The 26072-nt window shown below is 35.5% G+C and overlaps 1 protein-coding gene and 1 non-coding gene across 3 annotated transcripts in view; both read left to right on the plus strand.

Moving 5' to 3' along the window:
• Positions 1–2303: 2303 nt before the first annotated feature.
• Ostn (osteocrin) overlaps positions 2304–26072 on the plus strand; it is a 39357-nt gene continuing 15588 nt past the window's right edge. The window contains exons 1-3 of one of the 2 annotated variants that reach the window (XM_070028694.1): positions 2304–2420; positions 17779–17877; positions 19291–19505. In XM_070028694.1, coding sequence (XP_069884795.1) covers positions 17779–17877; positions 19291–19505 — 314 coding nt within the window. In that variant the 5' untranslated portion in view covers positions 2304–2420. Of the gene's footprint in view, positions 2421–17778; positions 17878–19156; positions 19201–19290; positions 19506–26072 lie in introns of those variants that run through there. The other variant, XM_070028695.1, reaches the window with a different exon arrangement.
• On the plus strand, positions 21208–21314 carry LOC138832747 (U6 spliceosomal RNA). The gene has a single exon (XR_011373676.1). It is a non-coding gene; the product is annotated as a U6 spliceosomal RNA (small nuclear RNA).

Raw genomic sequence — 26072 nt, forward strand, 5'->3', positions numbered from 1 at the left:
CATGATCAATTCTAGTTCCATCCATACTGCTGCAAACAATATGATTTCATTCTCTTTTATGTCTGAATAATATTTCATTGTTTATATACCATATCATCTTCATCCATTCAGCCATTGATGCGTCCCTAGTCTGATTCCATAGTTAGGCTACTGTGAATAGAGTTTATTGATCAGTGTGGCTTTTGATGTAAAAATTACGCTTTCATCAGAAAACTTCTTTACCTGTATCTTTCTATCTCTGGGTCCCGGTAACCACCTTTAACAGGTCAAGACTAGAGATGTCTGGCTATTATTTGTTGGTTGTATTTCACTGCCAAAATTATATATTCCTCAGTTTGATCCTTTTGAATGTGCCTTCTTTCTATGCCAGCCTCCTAACTAATAAGTTGAAATGTTCAACCCCTGGTCCAGTCATTTTTAAACTAGGCTATTTAAACTGGGCTATTCTTTTAACAGCATTGAGCTTGAGTTTTGCATCTGTTACATATGAATAATACCTCCTTGGCAAGGTTCTTATAAGAAGTCAAGAATCACATGTTAGCTGAAAAGCTTTCACTAATCTTTTCTCCCTTCCTTGTCTTAGTTTCTCTTCATCTCTCAGTGGACATTTGTTTTCTATATCTTTCTATTTCTTAACATGCTCCGATTTCTCCTCTCTTTTCTAAGGCCTTCAAATTTTTCTCTCATGTATAAATGCACATATAAATCAATCAGAAGTATATAACATACAGAAGCCTGTATGACAGATTTAAATGTACCATGCTTGTGTTCCTGGAATAAACTGTTGCTATTTCTACTGCTGAAGAACAGTTAAGTCAAATTTTTGAATTAGGTCAACAAAATCCACAAATAGGGTGGAATCTTTGGACTGTCTAAGCAGGGACAGATCTGGAATAAATCAGCCACAGATATCACTTGTCAGCATGCTAAGAGAAGCATTTCAAAAAAGGGGGAGGTATGGGAACATGGTGATGTACCACCTTAAATCTATATTGAGAGTTTTCCATCATTCAAGCTAACAGAATTGTTTTATGGCAGTAATGTCTAAACAAGGGTCTACAATTAGGCTTTATTTTTATCTTGACTTGTGAACTACTGCCATCAACTACTCAAATTTCAAGCTTGTTGAGACATATGTTATCCCTGGAAACCTTTCATAAAACTGAAGCATTTTACTGGCCCATCAATTCAGTTCTCCTATCTAGTTTCAAATTAACCATGTAATAATTTCAATAGTAGTGAGTAGTATTTGACACAGCTTTAAAGCAAAACCAAAAAGAACAATGTATTTCTCATAGTGCAAAAAATATAATCTGGTTTGGAATTCTCTTCCCTGGCTTTTTTAAACAGTGAGACAGAATTCAACCACTGGCAAAGAATAGAATATGTAAATAAGATCTGGATTTGCAGTCCAGCTGTATTTTCTCATAAAGTCACTCTGTTTACCTCATCTTCAGACTCTGTATCTGTTTAATGGGGATTCACAAGTGAATAAAAGTCATCTTCTAGTGACATAGCATATGCCTTTAATACATTTTCAAACTTAATCATTTATTATTAATTAATGTGTTAGTAATAAATGTGATTAGTAGGGATGAGAGTGTAAGGAACCTTCAGAGAGAGGCAGGAATGTCTCATTTGAGAGGAAATTAAAACACTGGAGAACAAGAGTAAGATAAGAATGACTACAAGCTCTGCATTTATAGCCCACACGTCACACAGCCTAGTATTTATAGGTTTGTTAGGGATGGCCTTCCTAGTATAACCATGTTAATTGTGAAGTAGCTGTTGGTTTCACTGAGAAAGCAGTTCACCTGACTGCGGCTAAAACCATCCACCATCATTTTCATAGCTGATCATTTAATTTAAGAGTCCAAAAAAACATCTGAGGAACAATTTGGATCTGATGATAAGCTAAGTCTTACTTTGAAATGCCTTGGTGACTTCACAAATCTTCAAGTGTATTTAATTTCTGAAATATGATTTTCAGTACTCGGGGCTTGTCTAAAACCTCAGGAAATGGTGATGGGTCTAAAGCTGAACACAATACTAAAATGTATACTTAAATTTTCCAGAGCCCAGCTCCCATTGCTACTTAAATACCATAGGCAAAGCAATAGATAAAATAAATATGTAGAGGGAGTTAGGGAGGAAAGGAAGGAGGGGGAGAAGGGAAATAAAAAGGGGGAGAGAAAAGAGAGAGCGAGGAAGGGAGAGAGATTGAAGAGAAGCATGGGGAAATGCTCAGTGGAAAATCTGTAGAAGTGATGTAAGAGAGAGCAAAGGCAGGGATTGGAGTAAGGGGTGCCTAAAAGAGACTATAAAAACTCACTCGGAGAGCAAACTCACCATCAGGGCTGAGTTTGGGAGGAACTGCACAGACAGGATTCTTACATCAGGATCTCCTGAATATTCACAAGGTAAATTAAATGCAAAAATCAATAGAGATCTTGTGGGTTTTGTTTTCCTTTTAACCTTGCTATTTACTTTCACTTACTTCTAAAATACTTTGTGTATATTTAGACTTTCTTAAAATTAGAAATGTTTTTGATAATTTTTCGCTCTCTAAAATAAATTTTAAACATCTAAGTCAATTTGTAATGTAAAGTTAAGAAGCAAAATATTTGTTCAGATAGTTCATATTTAAGTATTTCTCTGTGCTTTATTTAATTTCAAAATAAAGAAGGAACTCATTAGAAAGATTCTGTGCTATGTTAATAATATTACTTTAAGCACAGATAGTACTATCAGGGCAATTTTTAATGTAAAAGAAATAATCCACATAAACAAGTTTTGGTTTAATATTTATTTATGTCAAAATCACATCCGATAAATACCACTAAAGTAATCAAATTCTGTATTCTCTATTTATAAAAGCTTAAAGCATCTTCTTTTTCTTATTAAGAAAATCAACTGGTATTAACAAAAGAGTTCAAGATGACTTACATCATGAAGAGTTTGCAGGGTTTGAAGTGTTCTCACTTATTGATTGAATTGAATTAAGCTGAAATAGACCCTTGAGTTCCACTTGAGAGCAGATTTAAAATTTTGTTTCAGGTTTTGATCTGCAGAAACATTAAGAATGCATACAAAATTTCATCTCTAACAATTCATCTCTAACAAAGGAACAAAATATTGTTTCTTCAAATTATAATAATAGACTCAAGGTTTAGTAATAAGATGATTACTTATTCATTAATATGCCTCTAGAAATGGAGTTATTTTAATGTCCATTGTAATGATAGGCATGAAAGAATTGATGATGTCATAGCTTATGATCTATCCCAAACTATTAAGCATATTTTGTAGCTTCTCTTTGCTACTCAAATAGAACATTTTCTAAGGTTTTTATATGGACATGAATTCAACCCTTTTCTATAAGTAATTTCACAAAGTTAAAGTAAGTACTTAAGGTAGACATTTTTACTTATAATTTCTCAGGGTTTTGAACTGATTGCTATATAATGAATCATGATCCATTCATGGGGCAGCAGATAGCTGTAGTTGAATAGGTATAGAAACCTCAAAGGTATAATTTCAACTTCTTGATCAAATACTCTGGATGATTTGGACATTTTAATAATATTAAATTAATTACATTTGCCCAAAGGGAACAATTTCCCAAAGTATTTTACTAGCTCTGCCACATAGCTATAAGCATTAAGCACTAAAATTGGGTCTCTATAATATTTTATTATTGAAATAAAGAATAGGGAATGGAAGAATGATCAAGGAAAGTTCCCTTATCAGTCAGGTTTTTTTTTCTATATTCGAGACTAAGAACTTACACAGCATTAGAGAATCTTAGGGCTCATCTTCAACCATGATCTAATTTAACCACTTTGTGAACCTTCCTCTACGGTATTTCCTATCACCAGACGCTTTATTTAGATGTGATGGTGCAGCCAAAGAAACACAAGCTATGGGAAGAGGAAACCAGACTTCTATCCCCAGTCCTGACTTCAGCAACTTTGTGACCCTCAACAAGTCTTTTAGCCTCCCTGGATTTTTTTTTTCCATCAGTAAAACAAGAATCAGGAGAGGTAGTATAGTGTAGGAGCAGGTTCCCATCAAACTCGGGCACCGCTCTAAACACACTAACTACCTTTAGGATAGATAATGTCTATAATTTAGGATATTTTTTGGCTGAGCTCTTGCTCTCCTTTCTCCAAATCTCAAGGCACCTCTCTCGAGCAATGACTGGCATCATTAGCCAATGCCTGGATTGGCTTGGACTCACTGATGCCCCTTGTTTTGTGTAAACACCCTGATCATGCCAAGTTTTAGAACCAAGCACTTCCACCCTTCAGTAGTAATGTCTCGGCCATCCTATCTTCTCTCTGCTCATTTCTTCCTTCATTTTCTACTTTATTCCTCCCTTAATACTTCTCCCTTCCATCCATTCTCTCTGGGACTCATTTTTTTCTGTGTCTTGATTGAGAATGTTACATTTGGCAATTGCTAATAATGCCCTCCCCTTTCTAACATCCTGTAGGCCTATAGTCTGTAAGAGTCCAAGTATGTGAAAATTAACCTTGAAAATTTGTATAAAATGATAAAGTTCACTTTATTTAATATATTAGAGATGGAAGATTAATTATGCATTGAATATAGCTGAACTCTCTGTCCATTTGTTTGTTTTGTTTTTGTCGAGGAGGATGTTTCTAAAATTGTGTGATAATGTTTTTATGGAATTATTATTACTAAAATAATACTGCATCAATTGTTAAGAGTGGGCACTACTTACAACTCTTAGTCAAATCTCTCTGTTCCTCAAAATTATTTCACGATTGTATTTTATATCACTATGTCATAATAATCTCTATGACATTTGAATGTTCTTTAAAATGAAGGATTAATAATTATATTTTTATGAAAATAAAAATAAGTATTTGAAAAGTTGCAACATATAGAAAGCACTAAAAGCATAACTATTATTATTACCTGATTTGTGCCACTTTACCTGAATTCTATCTATTTCTCACCAAAAAACCTGCAAAATAACTCTGGCTTATTTTACTAATGTGAAAATACAAAGATGTAAAAATACAAAGGCAAAACATGCCTCATCAGGATTCACATTAAGGTCTGCATCTCTTAAAGGCTAATCTCTTCCTGCTAATCAACTTTGTAGTTTAAGAAGTTATGTGTGCATTACTAGCTGTTAGGAGAGCAGGGTTCTTCAGTAACGCAAATTATCTTGGTTCATTAATTTTAAAAAACAGAGTCATAATACTTAATATGAGTGCTATAAGTATAATTTTAATTATTTAAGTAACTTTAAAATAAAATGCTCTAGAAACAGGTTTTTCATGAAGTATTTACAATTATTCTTAAAGGAAATACAAACATTCCAGGAAGAAATTGTTCTTCCAAGAGTAATCCAATGACCAGTTTGAAGAGAGGGAGAATTATCTTACTCACTTCTATAAGCCTGATATACAGGCTTATAAGCCCTAGAAACTCTATACTTCTTTTCTTAGTTTATAGTTTAAAGAATACTTTTCATTGACAATATTGGCTAGTTTAATGTAAGGTAAATGTAATATATATATGTATAAACATAAAAATATGTGTGTATATCCTTTCATATATGTAAATATATAAGTAAATATAACAATAAAATATAATTCATGCATGGATAAAGGATAAATGCGACAGTGTCACCATTATCTTGAGGCTTACATATCTTGTATTTAACTTCATTTGTGTAACTATACCCTCTGAAAGCCTTTTTATACCACCTAAAAGTTACCTGTGCATCAAATGGCCAACCATCTATCATGTTTTCCCTATCCATACTTTTAAAGGTTCCCTTTATTCCACGAACGAGCATTAGAACTAAATGAGAAATTTCCTTGAGAGAATTGCCTAAAATCCTGTTAAACATACTTAAACACAGTTTAAAATCCTGTAACATAGTTTGTGTCATCTAAACAAGACTGTTTCATATTTACAGGTAAACATGAGTTAATGCTTAATCTAGAATGTTAAACTCTAGAAAAATGATTATTGGGAAAACAAATGTATGTTGCTTTCAGTAGAATAGTAATATCAAGGAAAGAGCCAGTGGCTCAGGCCTGTAATCCCAGCCACATAGGAGGCAGAGATTGTTGGGATCATCATTTCAGGCCACTCTAGGTAGAAATAAAGCAGGCAAAACACCTCAAAGAAGTACTGGACATCTTTAAGTGTCCTGCCCTCGAAGACTTTATAGCCACACTAAACTTTATTAAAAAGAAGTCATTATTTTTAAAGGCATATTTCTTTATATATTTATATATATATTCTTTATATCATATATATGTATATTCTTTATATAATATATATTTCTTTATATAATAGTTTTCTGACTACTGAAAGCAGGATTGAAGTTTTCAAATAAAACAATAGTACAGAGAGCTTGGCTTTGGGACTCATACTAGTAATCCTAGTTATTCAGGAGGATGAGATCTGAGAATCACAGTTTGAAACCAGCCCTGGGTTGGGGGAGGGGGTGGTGGATCTGATAGACTCTTTTTTTTTTAAATAGATTTTTATTGTAAAAATACTGTACAGAGGGGTTACAGTTACATGAGCAAGGTAATGAGTACATTTCCTATCAAGCATTGTTACCTCCTCCTTTGTTTTTCCCCTACCATCCCATCCCTCCCACCTCCACAACTATACACACCCCCACACCTAAATTATGAAGTTTGTTTTTCAACATAGTGTCTTATACATCTCATTGTTACAATGGGTCAACCTGTATTCCTATTTAAGCATTTTGTGATAGAATCTTATCTCCAGTAAACCAGCAAAAGTTAGAAGTGGATGTGTGGCCCAAATGGTACTGTGCTAGCCTAGATAGAAAAACCTGAGCAAGGGCATAAGGCCCTGAGTTCAACCCCAGAACTGATACGAAAAGAATGCAAGACAAGCAGAGACAGAGACAGAGACAGAGAGACAGAGACAAAGAGACAGAGAGGAGAGAATAGAGGTACTTAACAAATATTTTTGAGATTCTGAAAGGCAATAATATCTGTAAAATGAAGAAAATTGTGTGAAAAGGTGTTACATGTACACTAATAAACTATCATTCTTTTTGTGATTTGCACCATTTAGAAGACATTTTTATAATATAATTGCTTACCACATTAAGAGTATATCATCCATAAAATCATGCTTAATGCGAAGTTTGTTTTAGATGAAAAATATTTTATACTGACACAAATACCTTATACTTAAAAGAGCATAAAATTGAGACTCTCAAAATGTTATGTTGTTTCTCTGGCTCTTCTAACTATCTTTGTGACTGTGGAAAATCTGTTTCTGCCAATTGAAAAGATGTAAGAAATGGGGGGAAAGTCACTATTGATATTTTACCTTTTAAACAAATTATTAAGGATTTCTCAGTCTCAATTTGCCCTTTTATTCAGAATTATTGCCAAAATATAAAGCAACTTGCCCATCGCAGAAGGTATTTAAAAGTTAAATTTCATAAAGACAATCTTAAATAAATGGCTAAGTAGGTCTTAGAAGTATTTTTGTGAAAACAATATAAACAAAATGTGTTAGGGATGGGATCTGTCACCTGTAATTCAACTGCTCTTAATTCAGTTGCTCTTCCATGATTCTAAAACCCTTATTTGAGTTACTGAGGATTTGAAACCAACTCTATTTCTAAAGTTCTGAGTACCACATCTATATTTAATTGTCTTGTTGGGTGGGAATGGGGGTCAAATTCACCAAAGATTATAAAATCCCCATTCCAGTCACAACCCAAATAATACAAAATTCACACTGAATCTCACCCATTTACTTGCTTCACTCTCCATTCAAATATTGCTGTGCATTGAAATATCAACATTATCTAAGGACAAATTGCATGATACCCTTATGATTCTTTAAGATATTTTTCAGATTACCTCTACGGTGGCTTTAAATTCCATACATGGCTATTGAGTGTAAATGTCATGCTTTTGGGAAAATCATGGCTTCAGAGATATTCCCTCCATTGAGCAAAGGTCAATTTTATACCGTACAACTATGTTCACAATGTACCAAATGTTTTCAGGCACATCTTAGAGTTATTGTGAAAGTTTTTATCCATGAGCAAACAAGAAAACTAAAAGGAGGTAAAGTGTTTTATCATAAATTTAGGTATTTATATGTTTAGTAAATTATATATGACTTACTAAATTTCTTGTTCTAATGCGGCAACCTTAAATTCATTGCATGACTTTCATTACTTATAAAACTAATTAAATAACTTAAACTAATATGATTTTGTGCATTAGTAAGGTGAATTTTAGCCAGGAAGTAGTGGTTCATGCCTGTTATTCTAGCTACTTAGGAGACTGAGATTTAAGGATCCAGGTTCAAAGCCAGTAAACACTGAAACTCTTATATCCAATTAACCAAAAGCCAGAAAGGGAACTGTGGATTAAGTGGTAGCGTGCCAGACTTAAGTGATAAAGTGAAGGGACAGCGCAGACCCGATACTGGCAATAAATACATAAAGTGAATTTGACTAGTTTCCATCACTTAACTCAAGGTCAACAAGCCAATGATGAGCATGGCACACTAATTAACCCAATCTTCCTGAGTGTTTTTTCTTTTCTTGTTTTCTTTTTCTTTCTTTTTTTCTTTTTTTTGCTAATCCTGGGGCTTGAACTCAGGGCCTGGACATTGTCCCTGAGCTGCTTTTGCTCAAGGCTAGTGCTCTACCACTTGAGCCACTTCCGGTTTTTACGGTTTATGTGGTGCTGAGGAATCAAACCCAGGCCCTCATGCATGCAAGGCAAGCACACTACCACTGAGCCACACTCCCAGTCCCCTGAGTGTCTTCTTGGTCATCACAGAAATAACCTTAGGATATTGTTGAATATCTATTTATTAACTCAGGTTTATTTTTAAATTGTGTATTAATTCACAAGCAAGATGTATGGAGTAACATTATATGAAAAGTATGTACTTATGTAGGTATAAGAGTATGTTAATGGAGGATTCAAGTATCTAAAAACTCCTTCATTTTTTTTTATTTCTTTTCAAGTTTTTGAGTTTTTGAATTAACATAGGCTAGTAATACCATTTCATTGTGGTAATTCAGAATCTACACCAAAAAATAGAACAATATTAAAGTAGAAGACTGCCTATTGGAGGTGAGTGGGAGGGTGGGAGGGACAGGGAAGCATAATAGCAGGGTGAAAATGAACACAATATATTAAATTATGTGCTGGGATGTCATAGTGAAACACAATTTTTTATAGAACTTATACAATTTTTTTAAAAAAGCTTCAAAAATACTGTATCCAGTATTTTTGTATCCACTAAAATTAGTGATTTTTGAGAGAGCATTCAACCATTTTATCTTCATAGACTGTTAATCCAAAATAACAAAGAATAGGATTCAGTCAACTTGTATAACTGTGTGGGGGGAGGAGAGAAAGTGGAAAAAAAGTGAGGGAGGTGGTAACAAATTCGACAAGAAATGTATTCACTATTTTAGGTATGTAACTGTAGCCTTGACAATACATCACCTTGACAATAAATTAAAATTTTTAAAAATAATTAAAAAATAAAATATTGGGTTGAGGGACTGGCTCAAACGGGGAGCAACTGCCTACCAAGTTCAGGGTCGTGAGTTCAATTCCCAACCCAGCCCCATTTTATCATAAGAAAAGCCAAGTTGCCCGGCCATAGGTGGCTCATGACTGTGATCTTATCTACTCACTAGGCTGAGATCTAAGGATCAAGGCTGGAAGGCAGCCCAGGAAGGAGGTAAACTACTCAGAAAAAGCTGGATGTGGTGCTATGGCTCAAACGGTAGAGTTCTAGCCTTTAGCACAAAGAGTCTCAGGGACAGCACCCAGACTCTGAGTTCAAGCTCCAGGTCCAGCAAAAAAACAAAAACAAACAAAGCAAAGTTGAAGTTTACATTAAATATTATCAAGCTAATATCATCAAGCTAAATACCATACCATCTTGACTCCCTCTGAGCCCTAAAGAGGGATCTGATGCTATATAAATGTGGCTAACAATTTACACATGATCAAAACAAGAGAAAGGTTTTTGAAAGTCACAAACAACATTTGAAAGTAACTATATTAAGTCCTGTCTACTTAATTTTGCCTCACATCGACTATTGCCAAAATTGGAATGAGTCTTGTGCTTGATAGAATGTCACAACTTAATGCATAACAATGTTTTCTCCTACTTTGAACACATTTAAAAAACAGAATCTCTTAGGTGAAGGAGGTTAGTAATAGAGTAGTAAACTAGATTGGCCCCTGGGTTCCAATATCAGGACTGATAAATAAACTAACTAACTCTTAACATGAACATCATTGTGAAATTAAAGATTTGGAGGCATTTTCTTTTTCTCCAGAAATGATTAAAAGATAGCGAATATGTCACAACCAACATGCAATCCTGTGCATAGATGCCAGTTCATGTGAAGGACAGCAGAAAGTTTTTCTTTAGTTAAATCTGCACCAAAGATCATCATTACTTACAAATTCTGTGATTTCAAAAGCGGGGGAAAAAGCCAACTTCTCTAATTGGTCTTAAAAAAAAAAACAGAGTAACATCAGAGTTCTGTTAAGCCAACCCCATTTTATCTGGTCTAAAGAGGAAAGAATTAGCCCAACATCACTTTATTAAATATCACCAGAGCCATAAGGAGCCAGACATCCCACAGCTCCTGAACCAGGTCTTCTTTCTATTACAAGGAACCACACAGACTTCATGTGTAGTGTTACTCTTTTTATGCCTTTTATTTTCCTTGGTTGTGGGGCTTGAGCTCTGGCCCTGGGCACTGTCCCTGAGCTCTTCAGTTCAAGGCAAGAGCTCCACCACTTGAGCCACAGTGCCACTTCTGGTTTTCTGGTGGTTAATTGGAGATAAGAGTCTCACGGACTTTCCTGCCCTGACTGGCTTTGAACCTCGATCCTCAGATTTCAGCCTCCTGAGCAACTAGGATTACTGGCTTGAGCCAGTGGCCCAGTTAGGTCTAATTTAAAATAAAAATTATCACTACTTTTTTGTCTTCTATTCCCAAAGCTCTTCTCTCCTATCATGAGGACCTGCATGTCTATAACTTAGTTGAGTAGGGTCAGAGGAACATTTCAGAACTAACAAAAAGCCATGTTGACTCACCTCTTGCCTTGAAGACCACCTTCATTTCTAGAGAAGCAAGCCCCTAGGCAGTGTGGCTGCCAGACATACTAAGCCATTTCATGATGCCAAAACGAGGGTTTCACTGTAAAACATTATGTTGAATCTCTGTTCTCTATCAAAGTAGGATAAAATGGCAAACTAAAAGTAAAGGTTGTATTAGTTCATAAACCTTTTATCATTAATTCTCTGTTATAAATTTTTCTTGAACACAAAGGTGAATTTTATCTACTCTGAATATTTGCAATCAAGATTATCAGGCAAAATAAAATAATCCCAGACGATAGCAGATTCACCCATCAATGGAATACTCTTAATTTCTAATGTTTGGGACAATTATTCATAATTAAGATGTTACTCATAAAATCAGATTGAAGAGAAATTTCTAGCCACTTACGTAGTTTGTTTTCTTCAAAAACAGTCTTCCAGGCCTGGTGTCATTTAAAAGTTTTATTATTTAAAAAGTGTGTTAGATCACATTCTGGCTCACATTGCCTCTCCTTTCACCTTAATCATTTCTTAGTATAGCTCTTCCCTTCACTCCAGTATTTTTTCCTCTTTTCTCCAAATAATGACTCTCAGTTTTATTGTCTGCCTAAAACACTCAAGACAATGCTTTTTTACATCAACAATGACTCATTGGTATAATGACCCTTCATAATGAAAGCAGCTACATGTAGAAGACATACATACTATTGGGTGTGTGCATACCTATAACACATATACAATTATACACACATATGTAGACATACACACATACGTATACATACATACTTCATGACTATAACTATGGAACTATATAAGAGAATGAGGGATGGGAAGACAAAAGAAAGATTAAATTCAAGATACATGGTACTATGTATTTTGGATACTTTATTTGGATAAAGAATCTTAATGAAAGCTGTTAAGCAATGGCTTTGGGAGTACCAGGAAGAAGGTGGGAGAGAGGTTGTTCAAATCAAGGTTTAGTATACACATATCTGAAACATCATGGTACAGTTAATAAACATTAAATAATATAGTGGGGCTGCTACATTGAGAGTGGTGGGTAAGTGCACTTGGAGGGGAACAAACTAGTGAGGGGAGTGAACATAGAGGAGCACTGGTTTGCATGTGCAGAAATAGAACAACTTCACTTGTTGAAAAGGTTTGTGGAGTGGGATAGGGGAACACAGAGAAGATGTGGCTGGTGCACTTCTGCATATGAAAAAATGTTACAGTGAAGTCCCCCTTGTACAAGGAATGGACATGTGAAAACGTAATAATCTAAGGGCCTAAAAACAAATGAAATGTGAACAAAATCTTCTTAAAAGACAGATCCCATGACTTATGAAATTCACTACCACCCAGAGGAATTACGGCTCAAAAATTATTCAGTAAGAGTGATTGAAAAGGTGTAAACACTTTCTCTTTGGTGAATTGACATTCTTTCAGGGCTCTTTCCATGATCTGGAGTGTACAGGGAGTGGAGGAAATTTGTAAATCATGATCTATATTTATCCACTATCAACAAAATAGAGAAATGGGGCTAAACCTGGTCTTTCCTTTCCTCCCTATAATTTCCTCTGTTTCTAATTTTGTAGCAATCAAGTTTCAACTGGTTAATCAAACGTTCTTTGTGCAGCAGGTGCCATGGTGCTTGTTTTCATTTGTGCACCAAGCGCCATATTTAGGAACGTGGCCTTTTGGTTTACTGATGGCATGGATGGCTTTAAACCATTAAATGCATGTGTTTAAACTCACCATTTATTTTTACATCTCCCTTTCTAAATAATCAGGATGTGGTTATCTGTTAGATGATATATTATGACATTTTTTTCCTATCTACACCCAAGCATAAAAATATATGCTTCAGACATAATCATCAATATTGTAAACACCCATCATCCTGAGCCATTTATAAGGAAAGCTTCAGAGATGAAAGGAGACCCAGTTAGTGAAATGTGCATAAAAATAGTAAAAGGAAATCCACATGGAAAGGCTGATAAAACTGGGCAATTTTGCCCTTTGCAACCTATTTTTAACTTAATATGAGAAACAAGGAAGGAAAAAAAACAGCACAATTGTAGTTTATCTTTGATTAAATGAGAGCTATTTTTAAAAGATGTAAGAAATATGAGTTCCTTTTTGAAAGTACAGTTTGGTTAATATATCTTGGTTTATGTGGAAAAAAGTCAAAGAAATATAAGCAAAAATCGGGAGAATATTTTATTGAAGAAGGGGCTGATTTCCAAAAAGAAAAGCTAATGCAGTGTTCATTAGGTATCTTTACCAAATAATAACAGCTGTAGTATTTCTTCAGATTTGTGTATTTTCTCTATGTAGGGACATACTCATGGTTTTTTCTTCCTGATAACTGCTGACAATCTCAACTGAAATATCACTTTAGCCAGGACTGGTGGCTCATGTTTGTTTTAATCTTAGCTACTCAACAGTTTGTGATGTCAGGATCTCCATTCACAGCCAGCCCTGACAGGAAAGTCCAAGAGACTTTTATCTCCAATTAGCCACGAGAAAGGCAGATGTAGAGCCATGGTTCAACTGGTAGAGTACCAGCCTTGTGTGAAAAAGCTAAGTTAGAATGTGAGGCCCTGAGTTCAAGCCACAGTACTGTATACACACACACATGCATACACACATGCACACACAAATAAGATTTTAACAAAAGGAACATAGTATTAAACAGCTCCTCGAAAAACAATGGGACACAGAGATGTAATGATTAATGGACATATTTGACGTGATTACAAAATAGACTAATTGAGGGCCTGAATAAACAAATAATTTAGGCTAAATGATGTGAAAATTAAAATAAATGTGGTAGACAATATTACTGAGTGCATTTTAACTCATATGTAGCATAGTTAACACAGATGCTCCTATGTATATAAAAGACTTGTTTCTTTATATTTTGGACATATGACATTGCTTACTAAAATCTACATTAAAATTTCATTGTAATAATTTTTAAGAAAGTGCCAGAAAGAAAATTTGAGGTCACATCAAACTGTATATAGGTATTAAAGAAATAGTAACACCACATTAGTGTTGCTTCACTTATACATTATAAACACTATCTGACATAAAAGGGTCATTGCATCACTCCATTCAATCCTGTTCTTCTGAGGTAAGAATTACTTCACAAACAAGGAAAAGAAAGTTTACATGGGTCAAATGATAATATCATAGCAAAACTAAAGCAAAATGTGGCTCAAAACCAATTCTTTCCATTAACTGCTGTTAATCCCCTACTTCTTGCCCCAGCGATTTTCCTTCAGATCTTTTTTCTTTTTTCTTGAGCTAAGCCCTTCTGACTTTTTTTAAGGAAATAGAAACCCATAACGGTGGTCCTCACCAGTAAGCCTGTTCTTTTATTATGCGGTGTTAAGAAGTTCTGGGTGCTTCCCTATGACCCAGCAATCCCACTTTTGGGCATTTACCCAAATGTTTACAAACAAGACCAAACTAAAGCTACCAGCACAACAATGTTTATTGCAGCATTATTTACCATAGGTAAGATATGGAACCAACCCAGATGTCCCTCAGCAGATGAATGGATCAAGAAAATGTGGTATATATACACAATGGAATTCTATGCCTCCATCAGAAAAAATGACATTGCCCCATTTGTTAGGAAATGGAAAAACTTGGAAAAAATTATATTAAGTGAAGTAAGCCAGGCCCAAAGAAACATAGGTCCCATGGTTTCCCTTATTTGCAATATCTAGTATATGTATGAGTCAAGCAGAAAAGGTCAGATGATGTGAGGTCAGGAAAATGAACCCTTAGATATGTAGATATGTATTTTAATGTTTTATTCTTTCATGCATGTGTTTCTAATGCATTTATAAGATTATCTCTTTGTTGCTTTGTATGTCCCTCCCCCACAGTATAATCCCTGCTTTCACTATATTTGATGTCAGTATAACTTGTGGAGGAGATGGGGAAAAACCAGTTGTTTAAGGATACAGGTGGACCTGTTGCAACAATGAGAAGTACAAGTTGTCATGTCCAAAGAGCTTTACAACGTCGGTGTGGGGCGGGGAAGGCGGGGGAAGGAGAAGGATTGGGATTGGGGGGAGGGGGGAGGCTGGGAAGGGATGTGAAGGGTAAACCAAAGGAGGAGGGTGCAATGCTTGGTAAGAAATGTACGCATAATCCTGCCCATGTAATTGTAACCCCTCTGTACAGTATGTTCACAAATAAAATTAAATTAAATTAAAAAAAAGAAGTTCTGGGTGGCTCATATCTGTAGTTCTAGCTACTCAAGAGGCTGATACATGAAGATAGTAGTTTCAAGCCAGCCCAGGCAGGAACACCCATAAAACTCTAATCTCTAGTTAACCACTACATTAGAAATGGAGCAGTGGCTCAAGTGGTAGAGCACCAAGCCTTGAGTGAAGAAGTTCAGGGGTAATGCCCAGAGTTCAAGGCCCAGAAATGGTGTGCGAGCGTGCGCACACACACACACACACACACACACACACACACACACACACACACACATGGTTTAATGGTCAAACTGACAATTAGCAAGCCTAAATTATTTTTATAGATGTCTAATATTTTTCTAATGTAACAAGCTTAGAATTTATGAAAGTCACGCCTTGCATTTGCCAATCAGTTACCAATATCATATTTTTTTTCAGGTAAGGGGGAGGTTTATTCATGGTTCTGGCTGGCACCAGGCCACATTGGCCCTCCAAGAGACTGGGAAAGAGCTGGGAAAAGAGAGCTGGGGGAGAGAGCTGGGAAAGAGAGCTGGGAAGGAAAGAGAGCTGGGAAAGAGAGAGAGAGACCTGGGAAAGAGCTGAGAATCACATTTTTGCATATTGACTACTTTTATGTTTTCTGTATAATTTTATTCACTTTTCTTTCTTCAGAGGTATAATCATGAATCAAGTTCTACTGGTTTATTTTTTAGTTACATGTATATATTCCAAAATACATGGAATTGCTTTGTCCATTTCCAAATAAGATAAATGGATTTAGTCACATATTTTCTATATTTACCTATCTATCCCCAAAATCTGCTTTCTTAAAATCTGCACATTATATATGTATGTACATTTATTTATTCTGACATTAAATACACTAATATTTATAAGTCCATAGTTTAAATATGCCTCAATTAAAAATCTACTATCTCATGAATATATCATATGGATTGATTCTTTTAAACAATGAGGCTTTGCCTTTTTAAACGCGTATCTCCTCAGAACATTATGGGTTTCTCAGGGATATATAACTAGAAATGAAGCATGTGTGTCATTGGTAGAACGTGAGCACATCCATTCTTCTCTTATTACAAAATTTTCTGCAAATGATTGTATCCATTGTCAATTCCATCAACATTTTTTCTATCTTCTGTTTTTTTCATACCATCCTAATATTTGCAATGGTGGCTAGTGTTTCATATGCTATGTCTAGAATGGTAGAACAATCATTCAGGTTTCATTTGCATTAAATAGCTCACAATGTACTGTGAAAGTTATTTTCCATACAGGTTCCTCCTTTTCTATGAAATGTTTATTTATAGCTTTGGCTCATTTTTATTTGTTATACTTACTGACATGGTCAAAATACCATTGTTTTATTTTTATGAATGTGTATCTTCCCTACTTCATTTACTGTGTCTTTATCATACATAAGGAGTGACATTCATCAAGAAGCTCTTTACTCATAAATGGTATGGTGAGTCAAAATCCATTTGTACAACTGTTTAAAGATAATGAAAACTTGACAATTTTCTTCTATAGGATGTTCACCTGATTTTTTTTCCTTGCCTTTTCTTTTGTTTGGTTTTCTTGTAGTGCAGGGGCTTTCACCCAGCCCTATACACGTAGCAAGGAACCTAGTACTGAAGTACATCCCCAGCCCCATGATTTTTTACCTTTCAAATTTGCTTAAAGAATCCTGACATAAGACAAGAATATCAAGGTGTTCTATTGAATATGTAATGTTTTCAGGGTTTTTAAAACTATTTTTATATGTACCTCATTCTTTCCAGCTCAGATCCTACCAAGCTTTATTCTCTCTATGCTTTGACAATTTTATATGTTCCCTTAGGAGCAGGAGGTAGTACTCACTACATAAGACAAAAAAAAACATAAGGTTATATGAACTGGATTTTTCACACACTGGATTCATTTTTGATAAAATATAATAATAGCTTACAAAAACTATCTAGGTTTCCATAAAAACAATTCATAGAATTTATTCTGGAAGATTGACAGCTTTTATTGTCATACTCAGGTTTGTAGAAAAGCATTCTGTGGGTAGAAGGAAAGCTTGGCCTCTAATAAGATTTCTTTATGGGTTTAGGTGTTTATATGTGTTTATTTGTATGTGTTTACATTGACAGTACCAGGGTTTGAACCCACACCTCCAACTTGTTTGATACACCAGGTGCTCTACCACTTGTGCCACACTTCCAGCCTGTTTTTTGCTGATTATGTTGGAGATGGAGTCTCACAGATTTTTCAGCCTCAGTCCTCTGGATCTCAGACTCCTGTTTAGTTAGGTTTACAGTAATAGCCACTGGACCCCAGCTGGAGCTTTTGTTTTGCATCTTTATATTCCAGACTAGTTTATGGTAATCCTGATGTATGTGAACCCTAGATGCTGGACTGGAGATTGGCAAATGCACATATAATCCTGGCTGTGACTGTGGTGCTGTGGAGTTCAGCAAAAGGCCTCTCAATGGAAGTAGCAACAGAGGTAATAAAACCAGCTTATCTGACCACGTTTATACTTTTATAAACATAAGCCATTTCTACCAGAGTCAGACAACTAGGAAATGTCTTGGTAAAACAAAGTCCATTAGGTTTTGTTTGTTTGTTTGTTTTGTCGGTCGTGGGGCCTGAACTCTGGGCCTCAGCTCTTCAGTTCAAGGCTAGCACTCTACCACCTGAGCTACAGCACCATTTCCAGCTTTATTTTTCTGCTTATGTGGTGCTGAGGAATTGAACCTTGGGCCTTATGACTGCAAAGCAAGCACCACACCACCGGGTGACCTTCCCAGCCCGTACATTAGGTTTTGAGCAGTGCTTTAGGAGATAAAGTTTAGTCTCCTGCTCTTTAGGGTTGTTTCTAGTGATTGGAGCATTGTTCCTTCTGCAATTTCTATGTTGAGAGCAACAATGTGATTTATGGATGAATGTGGTTAACAAAGAAAGAATTGCCTAGCATATTAGCTTTCCTGTGGGAATAATCTCAGGATCTTAGAAAAGAAGCAGTATTTCCTAGACTACAAAATGATCAGGATTGTTAAGAGGAGCCATTGTTAGAAATTCCATTATTGAGCCTAGGAAAAGAAGAAGACTTTACAAACTGGACATGTACACATTTATGACTTGAATAAATCACAGTGACAATATATATTACTAACAAAGAAGAAAACTTAGTTGGGACAATAAAGATATTGGGATAGCTCTTTCACATTTTAGATACTCATGAATATTTTTAATAAATCACATAAATGGATGAGATGTTAAGTTTGTTGGGCACAGAGACTGGATTTATTCATTTTTCCTTCCCTTAAATCTAATGCAGAGCTAACACATGGTGGGTTTTTAGGGGCTTGTGTCAATAAATAATGGATATGAGTGGTGACTCAAAAATAGCGCTAAGCTTAGGGTTATTGTCTCAGAACTTATGCAATATTCATCAGAAAGTTATTGAGTACTTTCAGCAAGACACTCTGCTAGGTATTGAATGGAGCAAATAAAAGCTTAATGAGACAGCCATTGTCCTCAATTTATTATAATCTCATAAGAAATCCAAATATATTGTAACCAATGTAGCATAAGGTAAGAGGTAATGAGTGGCATGAGGAAAGATTTATAGCTGAAGGAAGGAGGCAGTTGTTACAGGGGCTAAGTCTGAAAGAATAAGCAGAGAATAAAGTCTTGAAACAAACTCAATCTGGAGGTGGTGTTTAGATTTTCTCTTAGTTATACTCTACTGCTGTTTTTAGTCCCCCCAAATCTATCTTTCTCTCTGAAATGTAACTGCATGAGACATTATAAAATGTTGAACAATGTATGCCATCTAAAAAATGCCTAAGGTAGATGATTACGGGTATTGGGCATTTCTTTGTCTAAACTAAAAGAATCTTTCTATGTCCTATAGGCTTTTGATTCTGGACTCACAGATGTACAGTCACCACCCACACTCAGGGAAGAGAAACCAGCAACCGACCTGGCAGGAAAGCTCCTGTTGCTTGATGAACTAGTATCCCTGGAGAATGATGTGATTGAGACAAAGAAGAAGAGAAGCTTCTCTGGCTTTGGCTCTCCTCTGGACAGGCTCTCAGCTGGCTCTGTCGAACACAAAGGGAAACAGAGGTAAGTGGAGATGGAAAATTTGTATTCTCTAATTCTTTTATTCTGTACTCTGTTGAGCATAATGCCTCAGAGAGTGACATGGCTGCTATAATTTGCATTTTCTTTCAGTCATAATGTTTTCTAAGGAAGATCTTGTTACGTATAGACTTAAAAACAGTAACTAAAAGATGTTTTTGCATGTGGAATCAGGGGAAGTATTAATAGCCATATGAGATAATCTGGCTAAGAGTATTCTGTTCAGTGGGCATAAGTGGTAAAGCATTTTAAGTTTGATCCTTAAAATGGAGCTTGGCAAAATGTAACTCAATTCATTTTCCTATAGCAAGAAGTAGTAAAGGATATGCACCATCTATGAACATAAAGGAAATGTAAAACCAAACAACATTGAGATTCCACCTCACCCTAGTTAGAATGACCATTATCAAGACACAAATGATAACAGGTGCTGTCAGGGATGCAGCAAAAAAAAAAAAAGCCCTAATAAAATATTGGCTGGAATTTAAGCATGTTCAACCACTCTGGAAAGCAGTATAGAGGTTCCTCAAAAAAGTAAACAGAACTACCATATAATCAAGCAATTCCATTCCTGAATATTTATTCAAAAGATTACACACTAAGATACAGAAAAGCCACCAGCACAGCCATGTTCATTGCAGCACTATTCACCATAGCCAAGACAGGAAATCTGTCCAGATGCCTCTCAATAGATGAATGGATGGATCAAGAAAATGTGCTGTATATGCACAATCGAGTATTACTCTTCCAGTAGATAGAATGATATTGTATCATTTGTAGAGAAACAGAAAGACCTGGAGAAAATTATGTTAAGTGAAGTAAACTAGACTCAGAGATATAAATGATCCATGTTTTCCCTTATATGTAGAAGCTAGATTTAGCTTAAAATTTTGCAAGTGAATACATTGGGTGGCAAGCAAGTGCATACAAATGTATTAACTGAAATACAGTATATTCAAGAGAGATCTTAAATGGTGCCTTAGAAAGGCAAAATCAATCAACAAAATAAAACACCAGGAATTGGGTACTTGAAAGGAGTGGGTTGGGGTCAAGAGAAAAGGGGTAGACAAATGAAGAGGAGATTTGGGGAAGAATGCAGTCAAGAATCCAATGTATACCCTACAAAATTAAGAAGAGTGCAAGAAGGACGGATGAGAGAAGGATAGGTGAGGTTATGAAAGGAATGACATTGACCCAGATGTATTTATTCATAAACTGCATTATTAAATGGCAACTCCATTTTTTTTTTAGGTCGTGGGGCTTGAACTCTGGGCTTGGGCACTGTCCCTCAGCTCTTCAGCTCAAGGCGAGCGCTCTACCTCTTGAGCCACAGCGCCACTTCCAGTTTTCTAATGGTTTATTGGAGATAAGAGTCTCACAGACTTTTCTGCCCTGGCTGGCTTTGAACCATGATCCTCAGATCTCAGCCTCCTGAGTAGCTAGGATTACAGGCATGAGCCACCAGCACCCACCTGGCAACTCCTTTATACAGCTACTTAAAGATAATTTTAAGTGTTCTGATAGAAAAGAAAAAAGAAAAAAGAATGACATGTTCTGAATATAATGTGTGCTTAAGAGAAATAGCTGTTCTTTTCTAGACTTGTACAAATTATCTTATCTTCACTGATATTCAGCTCACTTCTCTATAACATGGTTGTAATTATTGGACTATAAAAATACCTGGTGTGTGCTTGCTTCGGCAGCACATACACTAAAATTGGAATGATAAAGAGAAGATTAGCATGGCCCCTGCACAAGGATGACAAGCAAATTCATGAAGCATTCCATATTTAAAAATAATAATAATAAAAAATAATAAAAATATCTGGTGGTTCATGCCTGAGGTTTGAAGCCAGTCAAGGCAGGAATGTCTGTGAGACCTTTATGTCCAATTAATCACAAAAATGCCAGAACTGTATCTTGTGTGGTAGAGTGCTAGCCTTCAACTAAATAGCTCAGGTCCTGAGTTCAAGCCCTATGACCAGGACCAAAATATAAATATCAAATGAGATAATCAATCAGAAATGCTTTGTTATTTGCTAATCATTATAACAGAATGAGAATAAACATCTCTCCCTTAATGAAGGATTAAGAATTACTGAAAAACCAAAGTACCGTAAAGCAGCCATCCCAAACTTAATTCATTTTCTCTCCCTCACTATCTATTCCTCATGTCGTATATTTCATATTAGTAGTGACACAAAATCCTGCCTGATTACAGTATTGAAATCTCTTAAGAATTTACTAAAATGCCTTTCACTTACTCATTTTCTTAGTTTTCACTAATTTCCCTAAATCCTATTTTTTATATCATCTAGAAGATCTTCCTGCATTATGACTTTCCTGATTCTGTCCTAGATTATTTTTTCACATTTGTTCTTTCTTTCTTTCCTCTTCTCTACCTTTGCCACTCTCACCATCCTCTTCATGAAGCATGATCTATGAAATATTATTCATTGCTTACAATACATACGTCAAAAGCCTTAACAAGTTTTGCAAAGAATCTCATGGCCTGACCCTCACTTTTACTTGATCATCTGCATATCCTGTGCCAAGGATGACTTGATTTACTTGGGGATTGGGGGTTTGTCATTCTGGTTTGTGGTTCCATGTATTGGTTACATTCACTGAATATTGGGACACATAAATCAACTTTCCAGTCTTCTGTTTTAAGATATTGTCAAAGCTATACTAGGAATAAGACTATTCACCATATATTATAATTTATCTAACCTGTACTTGGAAAGTACAGACTCTAATTACATGATTGCAGATTAGTTCCACTTACATTCTAGATACTATGTTGGAGTCTTGTGAGAAACAAAAGAAATATATAGCATATCTCTCAAAAAATAAAATACTAATAAGAAATAGAAATGTTAAAATAGATTGAAATAAGACATAAGAAGAAATGCATGATTATAAAGCAATCTATAAAGAAGGCTATTATCCAAGCAACAAGTAGAATTTCAGAAGAAAAAAATTGTACTTTTTAAAATAAATTTCATATCTTTTCTCATAGCTCTTCTATCATGGTCAAATCACTTCTGAATCAATATTCAAATTCTCTATATAACTATTCATACATGATTTATATTAGAAGAGACAACATGGATACCAAATATCAATTGCAAAATTATATTTATATGTATATAATCTACATTGAAATTTTACCCTAATAATTTATTTAGGAAGTGTTATACAGAGGGAGATTACCTTAGCAGATTTTATATGGTTCTCTGTATATCTATATCTACCTATCTATCAGTTGATCGATCTGTATATTATTAAACTTTGTTGTTAAGAAATAAAGAAAAATTGGTAATTTTGTGTGTATGCCAGTATTGAGGCTTGAACTCAGGGCCTGGCACAGTCTCTTAGCTTTATCAGTCAAGGATGGAGCTCTACCACTTGAGCCAGCGCTCCAATTCCAGCTTGTAGGTGGTAAATTGGGATCAAAGTCTCACAGACTTTCCTACACAGATTGGGTACAAACCAGGATCCTTAGGTCTCAGCCTCCTGAGTAGCACTGATTACAAATATGAACCACTGGTACACAACAGATATCCATACATAGAGTCTTTAAAACTAGCACACACATTCAACAATTTAGTAAATACCATTCTATGAGCAGTATCAGATATCAGATATCAAATGCCTTGAGAAATGCCATCTTAAGCATTACCCAAAGCTAAGTAAAGGGGTATCTTGAAGGAAGACAGCAACATTTTTAAAAACATAACTAATCAAACACTCAAGCACAGTGAAATGAGCATTAGAAATTATTGTATTGTTTTATGGCCAGTAATTGGAAGTAAGAACCATCAAAATGAGAACAGGCAGATATTTCCTTAATATTATCTACCTGTATGTGTGTGTTTTCGTGTTTATTTCGGCCCAAAGCCTATCTGTTATTGATGGTGGAATATACCAGAGGTTTGTTAAAGTAAGGAACAAAAATTAATGCCTGTTTCTTCCACTACAATTTAGAAATCTACTTAGTCAAGAAAATACATTTAGAAGCATAATAATTTGGACATACTAAAGCTGTAAAAGCCTGAAAGAAAAGAAATTTTCATGTGTTTCTCATCAAATTTCCTCCTTTTCAGACTGCCCTATTACTCATAGAGGAAAGGTAACAATCCAATATCTATTTTCTACGTCCTGACTCACTTGTCTGTCAATAACTTTTCTCTGTGCCAGGAGTCATAGTGGCATTTGATGAGCCTATATCATTTTTCTCAGAAAAAAATCTTTTTTTCCCATAGGAGGCCGGTTCTAAAGATTGAACTCCATTCTTGCACCATACCTGCACCATACCTGCATATCAATTATTGTGCTGATTATTTTGGAGATAGATTACACTATTTTTTTTTTTGAGATGGGATCTTGAGGACTTTTCTTCTCAGGTTGGTTTCAGACCTAGATCCTCCAGATTTCAGCTTCCTATAGCTAGGTTTATAGCAAACAGTACTTGGCTTCAGAATATTATTTTTAAAAGTTCACAGATCACCAACAGGTCACAGAGTTATCAAAATATGTGAAAAAATTAATTTGTTATATACTAACATATGTGCTTCTTTATTAATATATAAAGATGTAGAGATGGATGGAAACAATAATGATTACTGAACAACAACTTTAAGAACAGGAAAAACAATACAAATTATCTACAGCAAACCGAAATGTAGCCTGAAAGTATTTCTGATTTCTAGTTATGATAAACATCCAGGTCTAGCTAATCCTGTCACGATTTCTCTCCTCCATTCATAATTGAAGTGAGCTTCATGCCAGTTAATGAAACTAAAGGTGTAACCTTTCCCCAACCACATTTATAGATCCTTGATTTGGGGCTGGGAAGGTGGCTCAGTGGTAGAGCACTTGCCTTGCATGCTTGAGGCCCTGGGTTCAATTCCTCAGCACCACATAAGCAAAAAGAAAAAAGCCGGAAGTGGTGCTGTGGCTCAAGTGGTAGAGCGCTAGCCTTGAGCTGAAGGGGCAGCGCCCAGGCCCAGAGTTCAGTCCCCATGACCAGACCCAAAAAAAAGAAAAAGAAAAAAAAATAGACCCTTGATTTATGCCAGATGAAAACATCATGAATTACCAGCATAAAAGTGTATTACTTTATACTCAGTTACTGTGAGATATTCAGGAAGGAACAACAACTTGAATCTACTTTTGGAAAGAACCACGAAGAGATGAAAACAAGTATGAATGACTAGAAACACAGAAAGCTTAACAGGGCACAATCTACCCTAGACCATATTAAAAGGATGTAAGAAATGACCAACTGTTAAATAACACAGCAGGTTGCATTTTCATATAAATATGGCACAAGGTTTATTGTCAGATACCTGTGGAAATTACTGTAATCCTCAGGGTGAAAGTTGACAACACTTTAAAGTCTAAAATATTTTTTTCATTTGGTTCACTTGTTTAGTATCTGAAGTTAAAGAATCTTCAGCCCATTTATGCAGATGAGTAGAAGCAAGTATGATTATATTCACAGCAAAATTGTATCGCATATCTGAATAACCCTTTAAGGAGGATTGGCTTCGAACTTTTCTAAAACATCTTTTCTTACATAATACTGATGCTGCAAATAACAAACAACAGTAATAATATTCTAAATGTGAATTTAATTACTGTGAAAGAATTCCAAAATTTGTTGTTTCAGTTCTCCCATTAATATTGTGAAGTCTGCAAAGAAAAGAGAGTATTAATCTATTGGTCAGAGTTCCATTCTAAGAAAACAGATAGGCATTTCTGACAGAGGAACTTTGAGAAGGGTTGAATCCATGAAGTGGATGCCACAACACTGAAGGAAGGACCCTGAAGCAATGATCAGTATAAAAGTTTCTGGAAACCAGAAAGTTCTCAAGAGTGACATGCCTTGAGAAGTAGTTGAGGCTTCATAGAGAGTATGACTGACTGGAAATGGTATCTTAGGAAGCTGGGGAGGGAAGGAAAAAAGTATTCTAAGAGTATCTCTCTCTTGTGATTTGGGGGTGTTAGAGTAGTATGAACTCAGGGCCTCATGCTTGCTGGGCTGTTGTTCTATCATTTGAACCACATCTCCATCTCTGCTCTTTGCTAATTAGTTCAGTGGTGAAATCTAGGAAATGTTTTCACCTGCATAGACTTCAAACCATGATCTTTTGGTTCTCAGTTTCCTGAGTGGCCATTAGTGTATGCATGAGCCATCTATACCCAGCACTACCAGTCTCTTGCCAAGGCTGCCTATTGTTTAACCCAAGCCAGGAGATAGGAATTTTTTATATGATCCAAAAATACCATCCTCTTGGGGTCAAAAGTAGGATGAGAAAAGGTAAACAGATAAATTTGTACAGCGAATGGAAGACAGCCAACAGGTTTATATACATTGTACAGACCTGTACTTAGCTCCAACCTGTTGCTAGTTCAACCACTTAACTGAAATAGAAAAAAGCCATAAGAACTAATCTAGAGGAACAATTCTATACCCATCCACAAGTTATCAAATCCAGCTGGAGAGGAGTTGTTACCGAGTTTTTGAATGAAGTGAAAAACAAA

This window comes from Dipodomys merriami, unplaced genomic scaffold (genome assembly GCF_024711535.1).
Source record: "Dipodomys merriami isolate MVZ:Mamm:240054 unplaced genomic scaffold, mDipMer1.0.p SCAF_2, whole genome shotgun sequence".
Taxonomy (NCBI): Eukaryota; Metazoa; Chordata; class Mammalia; order Rodentia; family Heteromyidae; genus Dipodomys; species Dipodomys merriami.